The sequence below is a fragment of the Pongo abelii genome, chromosome 6 (assembly GCF_028885655.2).
Source record: "Pongo abelii isolate AG06213 chromosome 6, NHGRI_mPonAbe1-v2.0_pri, whole genome shotgun sequence".
Classification (NCBI taxonomy): Eukaryota; Metazoa; Chordata; class Mammalia; order Primates; family Hominidae; genus Pongo; species Pongo abelii.
Genome location: NC_071991.2, coordinates 153400869 through 153414239, shown reverse-complemented (window position 1 = coordinate 153414239; position 13371 = coordinate 153400869). Strand labels below are relative to the sequence as shown.

The window sequence follows — 13371 nt, the reverse complement described above, 5'->3', positions numbered from 1 at the left end:
CCATCCCATTTGCAGAGCTCTACAAAAAAAAAAAAAAAAAATGTATTAATTGAAGCACAATAAAAGAGCAGTATTTTTACATTTTTCTAAGGCGCTTAAAGCATTTCAAATACCAGTGCTTTAAGTTATGGTCACTCATAATTATCCTCGGTCCACAGAGGCTGAGTCTTCAGGAGGGGCTCAGTCCTCTTTCTTCAAAATGCAGGGAGAGCCAGCCTGCACTATGAAGTCCCTGGGGAAGAAAAATTAAATAACAGCTGGGCAGCTGTGCCCCTCAAATGTGTGAGCGACTCTGTGTTTGATGACTGAAGCTTGGGGGGGTTTAAACTGTCCTTTAAAAACTTAAGTTGGTTTTAACTGAAGCACCTACCATTCCAGGGAAAGTCAGGGGGAAACGCAAGGATGTACACAAAGCCGGGAGTAACTGCTGTTACCACAAGACATGCGCTCCTCCCTCCCGCCCACCTTTATCTTAGGAAAGATTTTTTTTTTTTTTTAACTCGAAGCCTTCAGGTGAAAATAAAGCAACAGCAGCAACAGAAAAAAAAATGTAGTCTTCTTCAGGGTTAACATCAGAAGACAAGCTTGTGCGGCTTTGGCCAATCAGATGCGCCCCTGGCAGCTATAATATAGTGCTAAAGGCAGCCTCTCTCACAAGCTCTCCAGGCTTGCTACCATTTAAAATCAGACTCTTTTTGTCTTTTGATTGCTGTCTCGCGACCCAACTCCGATGTGTTCCGTTATCAGCGACCGGCGGCCTGCCATTCCAGCCCCTGTCTGGGTGGAGAGCGGTGGAGAGTCCCCCGCAGCCGCGGCGGGCAAGGTTATATAGGAAGAGAAAGAGCGAGGCAGCCAGCGAGGGAGCGAGCGAGCGGGCGAGCCGGAGCGAGGAAGGGAAAGCGCAAGAGAGAGCGCACACGCACACACCCGCCGCGCGCACTCGCGCACGGACCCGCACGGGGACAGCTCGGAAGTCATCAGTTCCATGGGCGAGATGCTGCTGCTGGCGAGATGTCTGCTGCTAGTCCTCGTCTCCTCGCTGCTGGTGTGCTCGGGACTGGCGTGCGGACCGGGCAGGGGGTTCGGGAAGAGGAGGCACCCCAAAAAGCTGACCCCTTTAGCCTACAAGCAGTTTATCCCCAATGTGGCCGAGAAGACCCTAGGCGCCAGCGGCAGGTATGAAGGGAAGATCTCCAGAAACTCTGAGCGATTTAAGGAACTCACCCCCAATTACAACCCCGACATCATATTTAAGGATGAAGAAAACACCGGAGCGGACAGGCTGATGACTCAGGTAGGAACCCAGCGCCGGGGCGTGGAATGTGTGGCTTTCCAGGGGGTTACGAGAAGCCGAACACTTCCAGACTTAACTCTGTTTGCTCTTCGGGCAGATAGGAAGGTGATTTCACCCGCTCCTTCCCCACCCACCTGCCCGCCCCCCATCTCTTCCTCTTCCTGGAGGAGAATGGAGGTCAAGGGTCCAGCTGGAGAAGTTTAGGGTGTGGTGGGGGTGAGGACGGTAACAGACGTGGTTCATTATGGCCCTGATTTGATGAGTCTTGCTACAATGGCCTTCCCCATCCTACCTCTGCCCTAGCTTGGAACTTGGGGAGACCTTCACTTTGGGGGCGTCGGCCCTTTCCAAGTCAGGAGTGGAAACGGAAGGAGAGGCTGGGAATCCCCCTCCCACAAACATGAAGCGGTCTCCGGGCACTGTACGAACGAACGAACGTAGCCTTGGGCATTGGAGCTCAGAGCCCCCACGTTTCCCGTTGCCTCTGTGGTTTTCTTTCCCACTAATACCCCCACCCGCACCTCCCCACCAAAGAATTCTCAACTGGAGAAGCCAGGAGGCGGTTCTGACAAAAGGCAGGGGCTCCAGAGGAGACTCCGCCCGTCCCTGGGTGCCTGGCTGTATCGCAGAGCTGGCTTTGCGATTGCGTGTCCGCAATTGTGCCCATCAGAGTGTGAATGTATTGATATTTCTTTAAGGATGCTCTTTCGTTCTTCCAAGCCCGAGGTACCTTAGGGGAGGGACTTAGAACTTATTGGCATTGCATCACTTTAGTTTTCAACCTGCTTGCATAAGAATTAAGAGCGAATAAATATTAGTGTGGGGGGAGGGGAAGCCAAGCAAAATATGAATTCCTCTCTCTCTCCCCACCTCCTTTGAGATTTCTGAGCTGCCAATCTCCCAGCCAATTCTAGACTTTCTGAAACTCCATGCACGTATAACTGAAGCCAGAAATGGGTTTCCTTGCAAATATAGGTCAACATCCTTTTTATTGCCCTATTAAAATATTCAAGTCCTACCTTTAGGGCTAGGTGCGCACAGCGGCTGATGGAGTGGCGCTGGTGGGGCGCAAGTGCAGGGGGAGGGTACTGACGGCAGGGAGAGAGGAGCTACCTCCGGGCCGCCCTGCTTCCCGACCCGATTCCCAGGCTTGCTTGAGGCCGAGAAAGGCGAGGGGCAGGCAAGATAGCCTGCTCCAGCTGTCGGAAAGGAAAGGAATGGGAAATGGTCCTGATTTCCTTGCTCTCCCTCACCTGCTCCCGACCACCTTAAATCTGGACCGCGAGTGTGGACGCGCGCGCCAGTGCCAGAGAGCAGCGCGATCCACAATTAACTCTGCACGGGCCATGGGGTGCCCGGTGCGTGCAGCTGGCTGGAGGGAGTTCTCCGGCTAGCCCGGGGCGCCCATCCTCTCGTCACCCTCGCTCCCCGCGGAGGAGGGGCCTTGCCAGGGTCCCTCGGAACCCGAGAGGAGGGAGGCATTGCGGAGACAGCGGCGGGGGCGTGGACACCCGAGGTCCCAGAGCCAGAGTGGGTCAGCTTCTGCCCTGCTCTGCGAGAGGCCAATACCGCAGAAGGGGTCCTGGGCTCGCACGCCTTCCCAGGGCTTGGGCCTTGCAGCCCTGCTGCAAAGCTGCAAGCGCACAGAGCCGCGCAGCGAGGCAGACGCATGCAGCCCCACTTACTCCCGGGTTATCGATCCCCCGCGGCTAGGGTTTCAGTACGCGCGGGGCTGGGCTGGAGCCGACGGGCTCTGCCGCTCCACGCGCGGGAGCGCAGGCACCGCAGGAGCTAACAGCAGCGCCGGGCTCGCTGTAGTGACCCCCGCGGCGGGGGAGCGGAGATAGGGGTGCCCGCGCAGGGGCCGGGGCGCAGCGCGGGCTCCGCCGGCCTGCCCTGGGACGCGCCCCCCTCCCCAGTTCGCCGCCTGCCCGGCCTCTGGGCCTCCGCGTCCCAGCCGGAGCCCCCAGCCCGGGGGCCTCCCCCCGACCCCCGTCCGCCCTGCCCGGGGACGCAGGGCCCAGCGGCCCCGCGCCCGGCCACTCTCGCCGCCGCGCGCACAGGCAGCATTTGAACTTCTGACCTTCTGTCAACTTCCCTCAGACGAACGAAACGAAAACAAATACTTTTTTCCTTGGGCAGTGGCTATTCCCGTTCCCAACACAAAAGGAGGGGGAAGGACGGCCCAAGTGGGGGTTGGGTGAGGAGAGCCAGGCTGGGATTATCAGGCAGACCCCACAAAGGTCCCCTAAAACCGAGGGGGGTAGAGGCTGGCAGTCTGTGAGGTATCCCCAGTTGATCCCTCCCCTACCTTCCTTCTCCCGATTCCAGGAGTTAAGGGTGGGGGAGGAAGGGATGGGGAAGGCGGAGGCTCGGGTGCTGAGGGCAGGGGCGGGGTGAAGGAGGCGGCAGGGGAGCCCCAGGCCTGCGGGAGGTTTGGGGAGCCTGCTCGGCCGCCCTCATTTTAAATAACCACCTAGGCTCTGCCCCAGGTGCGTGACCCTCCTCTTCTGTCTCCTTCCCTGTCTATGGGTCTCTAATGTGACTGCCGCCCAAGTCCCTCAACCATGGCGAGATCGTCCCCAGTGGAACTTTCAAAGCAGTTCTGGAACGCAGGAGCTGCCAGTTAATATTAACCCGGGAGAGGAAAGCGCAGACAGACACGCTCACCCCGCGCGGGCCTAGGGTGCCAGGCGAGGGTGCTGGCGGCCAGGGGGCTCCTAAGGGGCAGGAGGCCAGAGGGCCGGACTGAAGCCTGGAGTGGGGTCCCAAGCCGCTACACTAAATAGATTTAATGTGCGCTCTGGGGCCTCCAGGAAAGACGCTCAGGTGTGGGTTTGGGGAAGGGCTGTTCACCAAGCGTGGGGGAAAGAACAGTGGAGAGAGGTGCGTTTAGGGGCTGCGGCTGTCTTGAAGCTGGGACGCCCCCGCCCCCGCGCTGGGGGAAGCCCACCGGCTGCTGGCTGTGACAGTCGCCGGCGCGGCTCGCAGATCAGGGAGGTAGGCAGGAGCTCAGGCGTGGGGAACAACTTGGCCTCCGCCGACACAAAGCCCGGCCCCGGCGGCCCTGCTGGGCTTCACGGTGGCTGCACAGAGTCGGGCTTGATTCGCGGCACACGACCCAATGAATTAATAACCGGCCTGGGCTTCCCGGCTTTGCCTGCGACAATCCCGCCCAGCGCGGGCGGAGGAGAGAGGCCGCCAGCCGAGGCCGCGCGGAGCCCGGGCCGGGGGAGGGCGCGAGGGGCGGGGGCGCCAACTCCAGCAACCCTCGGCCTCCGCCCCTCACTCGCGCAGCCACCTCCCGTCGCGGCCCGGCTCGGCCCGGGTCTCCCTGCCCGGGGTTCTCCATGCCTGCCCAAGTGGCGCAGCTCACAGAGCTGGGGGCCGGGTCCTCCTCACCCTGCCGCCCTCTCCCTGGCTGCCCTCCTGGGAAGCTGTTTAAAGCTTCTTCGGCGCAGCCCAAGGGGAGGGAGCTGCGGTGGGGTGGGGGGCTTGCATGGGGGTCCCTGTGCGTGTTGGTGGTGTGCGCCTGCGCCCAACGGGCCTCACATCATAGCTCTACACTGACCCTGGTTTACTGATTGATTTTCATGTAAAACGCGTGCAATCCTCAAGATGACCTCACTCAAACTCTGCCCTTCCGACTTTTTTTTTTAACTGCTGGCAGGCCCACAAACATGCAGGCACTGACCTGTTACCAGGGCGGCCCCCAGCCCTACCCCACCCCCAGTTGTCGCATGTTTAACTCTACAACCATATTACTGGTTTTTATTGCTGCCAGATACATAGGACTTTTCCTGTTGCGCAATTTGTCATGTCCCCTTAAAGCGCGGCAGCACTGGGGCCAGCGTCCTCGCCCCACCCTCTCGAAAGAGTCCCCCCACCCACGCTACAGTTAGGGCCCTGGATAGAAGCTGTCCTTCCATCGCGACAACCAGACTCCAAGCAGAGCATCCTTCCAGACTGGAGGAGGTTAGAGGTCAGCCCCGCCCTCTGCAGAAGTCACCTTGAAATTGCCCCTCGGCCTCCACTTGGCGCAGCTTCTTGGGGGATGCCACCATCGTCATCTGTGCCAGTTCCCCCTCTTTAAATCCCGTGTCCCACCAGCAGCAGCAGGGTAAACATCCAGGAAGCAAGTCAGTGCCCCCACAAACACACACAGTGGATTCAACTGCTTTCTGTCGCATCCTTATCTGACAGTGACCCAAGAATTCCAGGGGAACCCCCACAATCCGAATCCCAGGTAACCCCGTCTGCATCTGCCTAGTCAGTGCTTCCTGCCTCCTACTAGGCAACTTCCTGGGAAACTCCCCAGGCGGAGGACTCCGAGACCTCAGGCCTTCCTGTCTCCCCTCCCCCGCCTCTCAAACCCCTCCCCCTCCCTCCACCTCTTCAGTTTGCTCTTCAAACTTGCTGGACACCATTCTACGCTGGGGCCAAGAAAACAAGAGGGGAGGAAGGGAACAGGTTAAAGAAAACAAGAAACACAATCAGACCACAGAAAAGCCAGGCAGAAAAGAGTTCGACGGGCAAAAAGAATGTGGCTGTCCAGATAAAGAATGTCTGTCCCGGCCCCGGCCTGTGCCGCCTGCCACCCAGGCTCCCGCCCACCCCGCAGCCCCGCCAGTGGCTTCTCGCCTCCCCTCTGCCTCGGATAGGGTTAGGGCCTGAGGCAAATAAATGCAAGGCCTTCAATTCTTGAAGAAGTGCGCAGTGCGTTTTTCTTTATTTCTGGGAACTTGCACCCAGGTCTCTGTCAGGCCTGCTGTGAGGGATTCTACGCGGGGAGAAGGTGGAGGCTGCGCAGGTGGAGAAAGGGGCCCTAGAAGGGGGGCTAGAAGTGGAGGGCAACGTGGGGGCGGGGCGGGTATCCCAGAGGGTGCCCCTGGAGGGTCCCGTAGTTGATGTTTTAAACATGCAGGTCACTTGTTTCAGAGAAACTTTATTTGCTTCTTAGGCCTCGCTAGGAGCATCGGCTGTTTCAGGACCTGGAGAAAGGCCCCCAGCTCTACCCTGAGAGGACGTGCTCCTCCACGCTCCTCCGCAAATGCTGTCCCTCTTCCCCAGCCCAGGGCCCGGGATTCGGTGTGTCTGGGCCATTCCAACCCCCGTCTCCCCACCTCTCCGCATGGCCCTCGTGCCTTGACACTGGGCAGGGAAGGCTGACGGAGGGGCCGGGAGGAGTGGCGGTCGCCCAGGCTAACGTGTCCGTCGGTGGGGGTCCCCTTGTCTTCGCAGAGGTGTAAAGACAAGTTGAACGCTTTGGCCATCTCGGTGATGAACCAGTGGCCAGGAGTGAAACTGCGGGTAACCGAGGGCTGGGACGAAGATGGCCACCACTCAGAGGAGTCTCTGCACTACGAGGGCCGCGCAGTGGACATCACCACCTCCGACCGCGACCGCAGCAAGTACGGCATGCTGGCCCGCCTGGCGGTGGAGGCCGGCTTCGACTGGGTGTACTACGAGTCCAAGGCGCACATCCACTGCTCGGTGAAAGCAGGTAAGCTGGCCCTGGCCCCCCGGATCCGCCCCACGGAAGGCGATTGGCGGACCTCGGCTTGATTCAAGGGAAAAAGAAACCTGGGGGGAGGCTGAGGGCCAGGAGCAGGGGCGCTGGGCGATGACTGCGTTTCCGCGGTGGGAACCTGCCCTGTGAGGTGCCGGGCCCTCGAAATCACCCCTACCTTTGAGGCCACAGAGCCCAAGGTTCTCCATGCCCCGAGGTGGGGTCCTGTGGCTTCCTGCCCGCTTCTGGAGCCCCCACTGCAGGGGGTGGGAAAGCGTGACTGGGGGAGGGGCGCTAGGCCCTTCCAGGCGAGGGAAGGCAGCCCTGCGCGGTTAGCCAGGTCTGGGCGAGCTCCTTCCTCTCGTTTAGGGCTTAAGAACCAACCGCCACCACCCGCTATCCCAAGCGCAGGGGTGTCTGTCCTGCCCCGGAGCCCGCGTCCTGGCTCCTCCCCGCCGGGCGCCCGTGGATCCTAAGCTGCCTTTGCTCACTTGCTCAGCCTTTGGGGAGAGGCCTGGTGGGCGGCAGCAAACCCAGGGGTAACCACCTCCAGCATCTGGAGGCCGCGCGCCCGGAGCCTGCGTTCCTATTGGGAGCCCGGGCTGGGACGCCCTGGGCGGCGGGCAGGCCCCGGAAAGGGGGCCCGAGTCGGCGCGAGGCTGCCTTCTCTGGGCCTGCAACGCCACACGCTGTTGCCGGCGAGGAACAGCCGTGGAGGAGGCGCCATCGCGCGCATGCAAACCTCCGGCCTGAGGCTGTGTGCACAGCGCTCTTCTCTGCCCGCATAAATTGGCACGTTTAGCAAAGCCGTTCACGGTGAATTTCTGGGAAACTCTGCCTTCCTCAACCCCCTTCCAGGTTTCCCTACTTGTCTCCTAAATTCCATGTTAATGGCAATATGTTAGTAGGAAAACACATTTAAGGTGTCAAGGCACACTTGTAGGTAAAGGCTAGAGTGGCTTCTCGTCCCCACAGAAAGCAAAGGCGTGGAGCGGGGGCGGCAGGGGCGGGTGTGAGGCCCGGAGAGCTCCCGGCTGCAGGGAGGCAGGAGGCGGCGCCCCCACCTCGCGGGCTTGGCGGCGGCCCCTGGGCCCAGGGCGCGCCCTGCGCAAAACCTCCTCCCCGGCTCCCTGCCCGCGGGGTCCCCCTAGCGGGGGTCCCCGGAGGCCTCCTCCCAAGTGAGCAGCGCTAATCCATCCCCCGGATCGCGCCGGGAGAGCAGAGCCGCGGCGCGGGAGCCGCTCATTGGCATTCTGCGCACACGGGCGGGGGCGCGGGGCGCAGCGTGTCAAGCCGGGCCGTGCGACTCGACGACTCGGGCTCGCCAGCGCCCGGGGTCGCATTCCGGGGGGCTACGGAGGGCCTCCAACGGCCAGCCCCGCACTTCATGCCAGAGAAACCGATGAGAAGATTAAAAGCCCCCTGTAATTCCAGCAGGAAGATTCTTTCTGGCAATCTCTATTTGCAAAAAGCATGATCCCGGAGATTGGAATGCAAAGAAGACGGCCCTCCCCGCCCTCCTCCCCGGCCCCCTGCGCTCCGCCCCAACTTCAATTATTGTCCTCGGGACAGTGAGCCTCAGAGAGCGACAGAGGGCTCGAGAAAGCGGGTAGTCAAGGGGCCTTGAGACCCGGCGCTTCCAGCGCTCCGAACAGGCCCCGCCATTTAAAATTCAAATACACATCTTGAGTGCTTGGAAGAGAGGCCTGGCTGTGCAAATAGTGCTTGTGAATTGCACACGGGGAGGGGGGGTTGCACCTGAGCAAATAGGGAGGGGGAGGCCCGCGAGCTGGGGAGAGAGTGAGCTGAGAAAAGGGAGGGGAGAAAATGGAAGTGTCCCCTTCCAAAGGTGTCTCCTGTTTATCCCAGAAATCACAATGACAATGCTGGGCCCTTTATTGGATTTTAATTAGAAAATCCACACAAGCCTCGGATTTTCACACCTCGGCCGATCTCTGGAATGTTTGTCCAGTTGCTACAACTACTGCAGCTATTTTTCACTCCCCGCCCCCGCCCCTCCGCAGGCCCACGCCGAGGCGCGGCAGGGTGCTGCGGGCAGGCGGGCAGGCGGGCAGGCGGGCCAGGGGTTTCCGTCGCGCAGCCCGGGTGCTGAGCGCGTGAGCAGGCGCCGCGCCCCGCGCCGGGGCGGGAGGGAAGGAGGGTGCGCCCGGCGCCCGCGGGAGCTCAAGGAGGCTTCCTGAGGAATCCAAGTGCAGAGCAAACACCCTCTGGATGGATTCGCGGCGAGGCCGGGTGTGTGCGGAGCTGGGGGTGGGGTTGGAGGAAGGCGGAAGGAAAGAGTGTCACCGGCCTCTGCAGGAAACGCCAGCCAACCTCTGTCACCGCCAGCCCAGACTTAGAGAGTCGTTAAGGAATGTGCCTGCGTCGGAATCCTGTCCCTGGGGCGGTGGGGTTGGGGGAGGGAGGTCTGTGCGGGACCCGCCTGGAATCAATCACCCCGCCCCGCGCCTTGCGCGCCCCTGGCCTAGGCGCGCGGGCACCAAGCGTGCGCCCACCTCCCCGAGACGCGCCTCCCTCTCGGAACTCAATGCCCTGTCCTCTCTTCTTTCCCTTCTCCTCACCCGCAGAGAACTCGGTGGCGGCCAAATCGGGAGGCTGCTTCCCGGGCTCGGCCACGGTGCACCTGGAGCAGGGCGGCACCAAGCTGGTGAAGGACCTGCGCCCCGGGGACCGCGTGCTGGCGGCGGACGACCAGGGCCGGCTGCTCTACAGCGACTTCCTCACTTTCCTGGACCGCGACGACGGCGCCAAGAAGGTCTTCTACGTGATCGAGACGCGGGAGCCGCGCGAGCGCCTGCTGCTCACCGCCGCGCACCTGCTCTTCGTGGCGCCGCACAACGACTCGGCCGCCGGGGAGCCCGAGGCGTCCTCAGGCTCGGGGCCGCCTTCCGGGGGCGCACTGGGGCCTCGGGCGCTGTTCGCCAGCCGCGTCCGCCCGGGCCAGCGCGTGTACGTGGTGGCCGAGCGCGACGGGGACCGCCGGCTCCTGCCCGCCGCTGTGCACAGCGTGACCCTACGCGAGGAGGCCGCGGGCGCCTACGCGCCGCTCACGGCCCAGGGCACCATCCTCATCAACCGGGTGCTGGCCTCGTGCTACGCGGTCATCGAGGAGCACAGCTGGGCGCACCGGGCCTTCGCGCCCTTCCGCCTGGCGCACGCGCTCCTGGCTGCACTGGCGCCCGCGCGCACGGACCGCGGCGGGGACAGCGGCGGCGGGGACCGCGGGGGCGGCGGCGGCAGAGTACCCTTGCCCGCGCCAGGTGCTGCCGACGCTCCGGGTGCGGGGGCCACCGCGGGCGTCCACTGGTACTCGCAGCTGCTCTACCAAATAGGCACCTGGCTCCTGGACAGCGAGGCCCTGCACCCGCTGGGCATGGCGGTCAAGTCCAGCTGAAGCCGGGGGGCCGGGGGAGGGGCGCGGGAGGGGGCGGGGCGGGGCAGCAACAGCAACGCAAAGCAAAAAGACACTCGGAAAAAGCGCACGAACCAGACTGAGTTATAATAAGAATAATAATAAAGTAGGACAGTCCAAAGTAGAGTCTAAGGAAACAAGGACCCCGGGAAGTTTTGTTGTTGTGTTTAGTTGATATATATTTTTTGAATTTTTTTGGTTATTGTTTTATTTTGGTTATTTTTTCCTCCTCTCCTGGCTATTTATTTGTTTGGTATGAATAGATGTTTTAAATAATATGAACCGGACCTTCAAGAGCCTTAAATAGTTTGTTTCTTGGATAATTTATTATGATCATGTGAACTGTACTCACGGGGGAAAGATTATTTTGTGAGGCCAAGCAACCTGCTCAGAGTCTATTTTTCTACATGTCCCTCGTCCCAGCCGTCAGAAAGCAAACCTCTGTCCCCGCCATCCCTCCCTTCCATCTCCTGCTTCTCAGCAAGTGCAAACTCAAACGTGCTTCATGGGGGTCCACAAATTATATTTTTATACACAGAATTGTAAATTAGATTTTTTGAGAGATCAATACTTAACTGAATTACATTTCATTTTTGAAATAGTGTAAAATATGAAAATATATTATTTTAATTTAACTAGTTTCCGATGTAACAGCCATCTCCTCTGTTGTCTTTATGGTTTCATATTCCCTTTGTATTCACCATTTTGCCACATTCTTGGAAGCCAAGACTGTTACACACACAACATACACACACACTTTTCTTTCTTTTTTTTTTTTTTTTTTTTTGGACAAACTGGAAGAACTCTGTTATTTTTAACTTCAAAGAATTTATTAGAAAATAATATTTTTTAAAGGCGCACACAGTGACGAGCCCACGAGGATGGAGCCTGCAGTTTGTACAGAGAAAACAAAGGATGTTTTTGCATTAATAAATTGAGAAATAACGCTGTAAATTTACTAAAATGTATTTTTGAATATTTTGTAATAGTTTTATAGAAATAAAATGTGCCATGCACAGACCGCTTAGTATCTAATAACTAAGAATTCCTGTTGCAGCCCTTTTTCTTTTAGTTTTTGGCTTCTTTGTTTGGGAAACCTAGAGCTGACAGGAGCTCCCAATATTCAATTTAGATGTGTTGCTTATACTGTGAACTCAGACTGACTGACTTAGGTAACCAAAGTAGGCACACAAACCAACTTGTTTCTTCTCATGGCTGGAGAAACCTCAGCTCTGTTTGTATTTATTGTGTGAAGCTCTTCCTATGCTCCCAAAGGTTGGGGGTGCCATTCGTGGGGACTGTGCTGTCCCCCTCACCCCACTCCTTAACTAGCAAAGCCTAATGTGTAAGCCCAGAGGAGGTGGCCTGGGGACGGCCACCAAGAACCTTCTCTTAGGACTCCTGTGTGTGGTTGCTGGGCAGACCCCTGGCCTGACCCTGTTTGTGCTTCTCTGATCTGTAGGAAGGAGGCTCATTGCTGCTTTCTGAGGTCCTGTTGTGTCCCTTCCAGAAAGCATCCTTAGAAGAGAGGACCCGGTTTGATCTTCTCTGAAGCTCCTATCCTCTTTTCTTGAGGGTCCCCTTAAATCCTAGAGGCAAGCCCACAGTGGCGAGGGCCAGTCGCTGGAATGTCGGGGCTGCTGTTGAGGTCCTCAGGCTACGCTGGTTGTCTGTGTCACATGGCGGTCAGGCGTGGACTTTGATCCCTGTTGAGTGAGCATGCTGCTGTGGGCGCTGGGCTGGGGAAGGTCCTTCCATGCTTCATGCTGCTTTGGAGGTTTGGCCAAGAGGGTCTCTGCCCTTGGCGGTTGTCAGGGTCGCAGGTGGAGGACTACTCCCAGTTCTTTGGCTTACGGAAGGTGTCTGCCATGCTTTGTGCTTTGGGCCGAATCATCTGAGCAGGCTGGGCCTTGGAAGGGTTGCACTGCATGAGCTTGGGGCCTCCTAGCAGCTGGAGCCTGTGTGGAAGGCGGCCCAGGCTTAGGGAACAGGAGTGAAAAGACTTCAGCCCCACCTGGCAGGGGCTGGCTCCTGAGGCTGGGCCCAGTCCCTGAGGGTCTGTTCTGCTGAGGGTCTGCCCTTGAGTGGCCTTCCGCGGAGGGTGTGTGACCAGATGGATGGCACAGGGCCTCTGGAGCCTCCACAGGGCCAGGCCCTCTGCACAGGAGCAGTCCTCAGCCTTTTTCTGTAAAAGACTTTTCTTTGGTGTTTTAGGTGGTCAGCAGGTTCCAGGCTGGTGTTTACAATCTTGGAGGAAGTGCGATGGTTTCTGTTCTTTTGACAGTTCAGTCTGATTTCAAGTCAGTCAAAAGTGAACCAGAAGCACTGGGCACAGCAGCTCCTCTGGCTGTGTTGACAGACTTGGCAACGTGGCCGTGCAGCCCAGACGATCAGAGAGAAGCCGGGCGTTGCCCAAGCCCCAAGGTGCCTGAGGCCGTGGTGCAACTCTGCTGGTGACCGGGGCACCTTGGAGCAGAGCTTCACCCAGATGGGAAATCCTGAATCCTGGGTGGTACTCCCTCCTGGACAGGCCCAGTGGCAGAGTGTCTGTGCTGCTGGGTGCTGTCCCCAGCCCTCCTGGTCCATCTTCTTAAGATCCGTCCACTGCTTTATATTTAAAATTCTCTTTTTCACAGGCAAGGAAAGGAAACCACTGCTTAGAGAAACTAGGTACAGGGCATCAAGAGGGTGCAGCCCAGCCCCGCCAGGACGAGGCGCCAACTTCTCATTCAGGGTTGACGGAGCCAAGAGTTTGTGCAAAATGTATGCATGGTGGTTGCTGCCAGCCTCCCTCATTACTAAATGCATATCTATTCCTGTCAAAACGTGTATCACAATGTACTTGAAACTGTTATCTTTGTGCTCTATTGTTTGAATAATTAAAGAAATTACAGAGACTCTCTTCAGTGTCTGTTATGTGGCAGAACCCTGCTCCCGAACTGTCATCTGTGTTTCTCATCATCTTCCACGAGGTAGTGCTGGGACTGTGAAGGAAATTCTCATTGAGAGTGCAGACTCCATTCTCTCAATGGGTGGGTTTGGTCAGGCTTTGGGAATTTTTACTGGCGCAAGGAGGCAGGCACGTGACTCCCCTGTCTGAGGGAGTTGACAGAGCTGTCAGCATCGCACCCACAT

The 13371-nt window shown here is 58.6% G+C and overlaps 1 protein-coding gene across 2 annotated transcripts; it reads left to right on the top strand.

The window, feature by feature from the left end:
- Positions 1 to 653: 653 nt before the first annotated feature.
- Positions 654 to 13138, top strand: SHH (sonic hedgehog signaling molecule). Of its 2 annotated transcripts, none has more exons than XM_002818721.3 (3): positions 654 to 1294; positions 6536 to 6797; positions 9392 to 13138. In XM_002818721.3, exons 1-3 carry the CDS (start codon positions 986 to 988, stop codon positions 10216 to 10218), a joined length of 1398 nt encoding a protein of 465 aa, XP_002818767.3. In that variant the 5' UTR covers positions 654 to 985; the 3' UTR covers positions 10219 to 13138. The 2 variants fall into 2 exon arrangements, with proteins under 2 accessions (XP_002818767.3, XP_024105765.1); XM_024249997.2 differs by lacking the exon at positions 654 to 1294 and adding an exon at positions 6345 to 6386 and having other exon boundaries at positions 12873 to 13111.
- Positions 13139 to 13371: the final 233 nt, after the last annotated feature.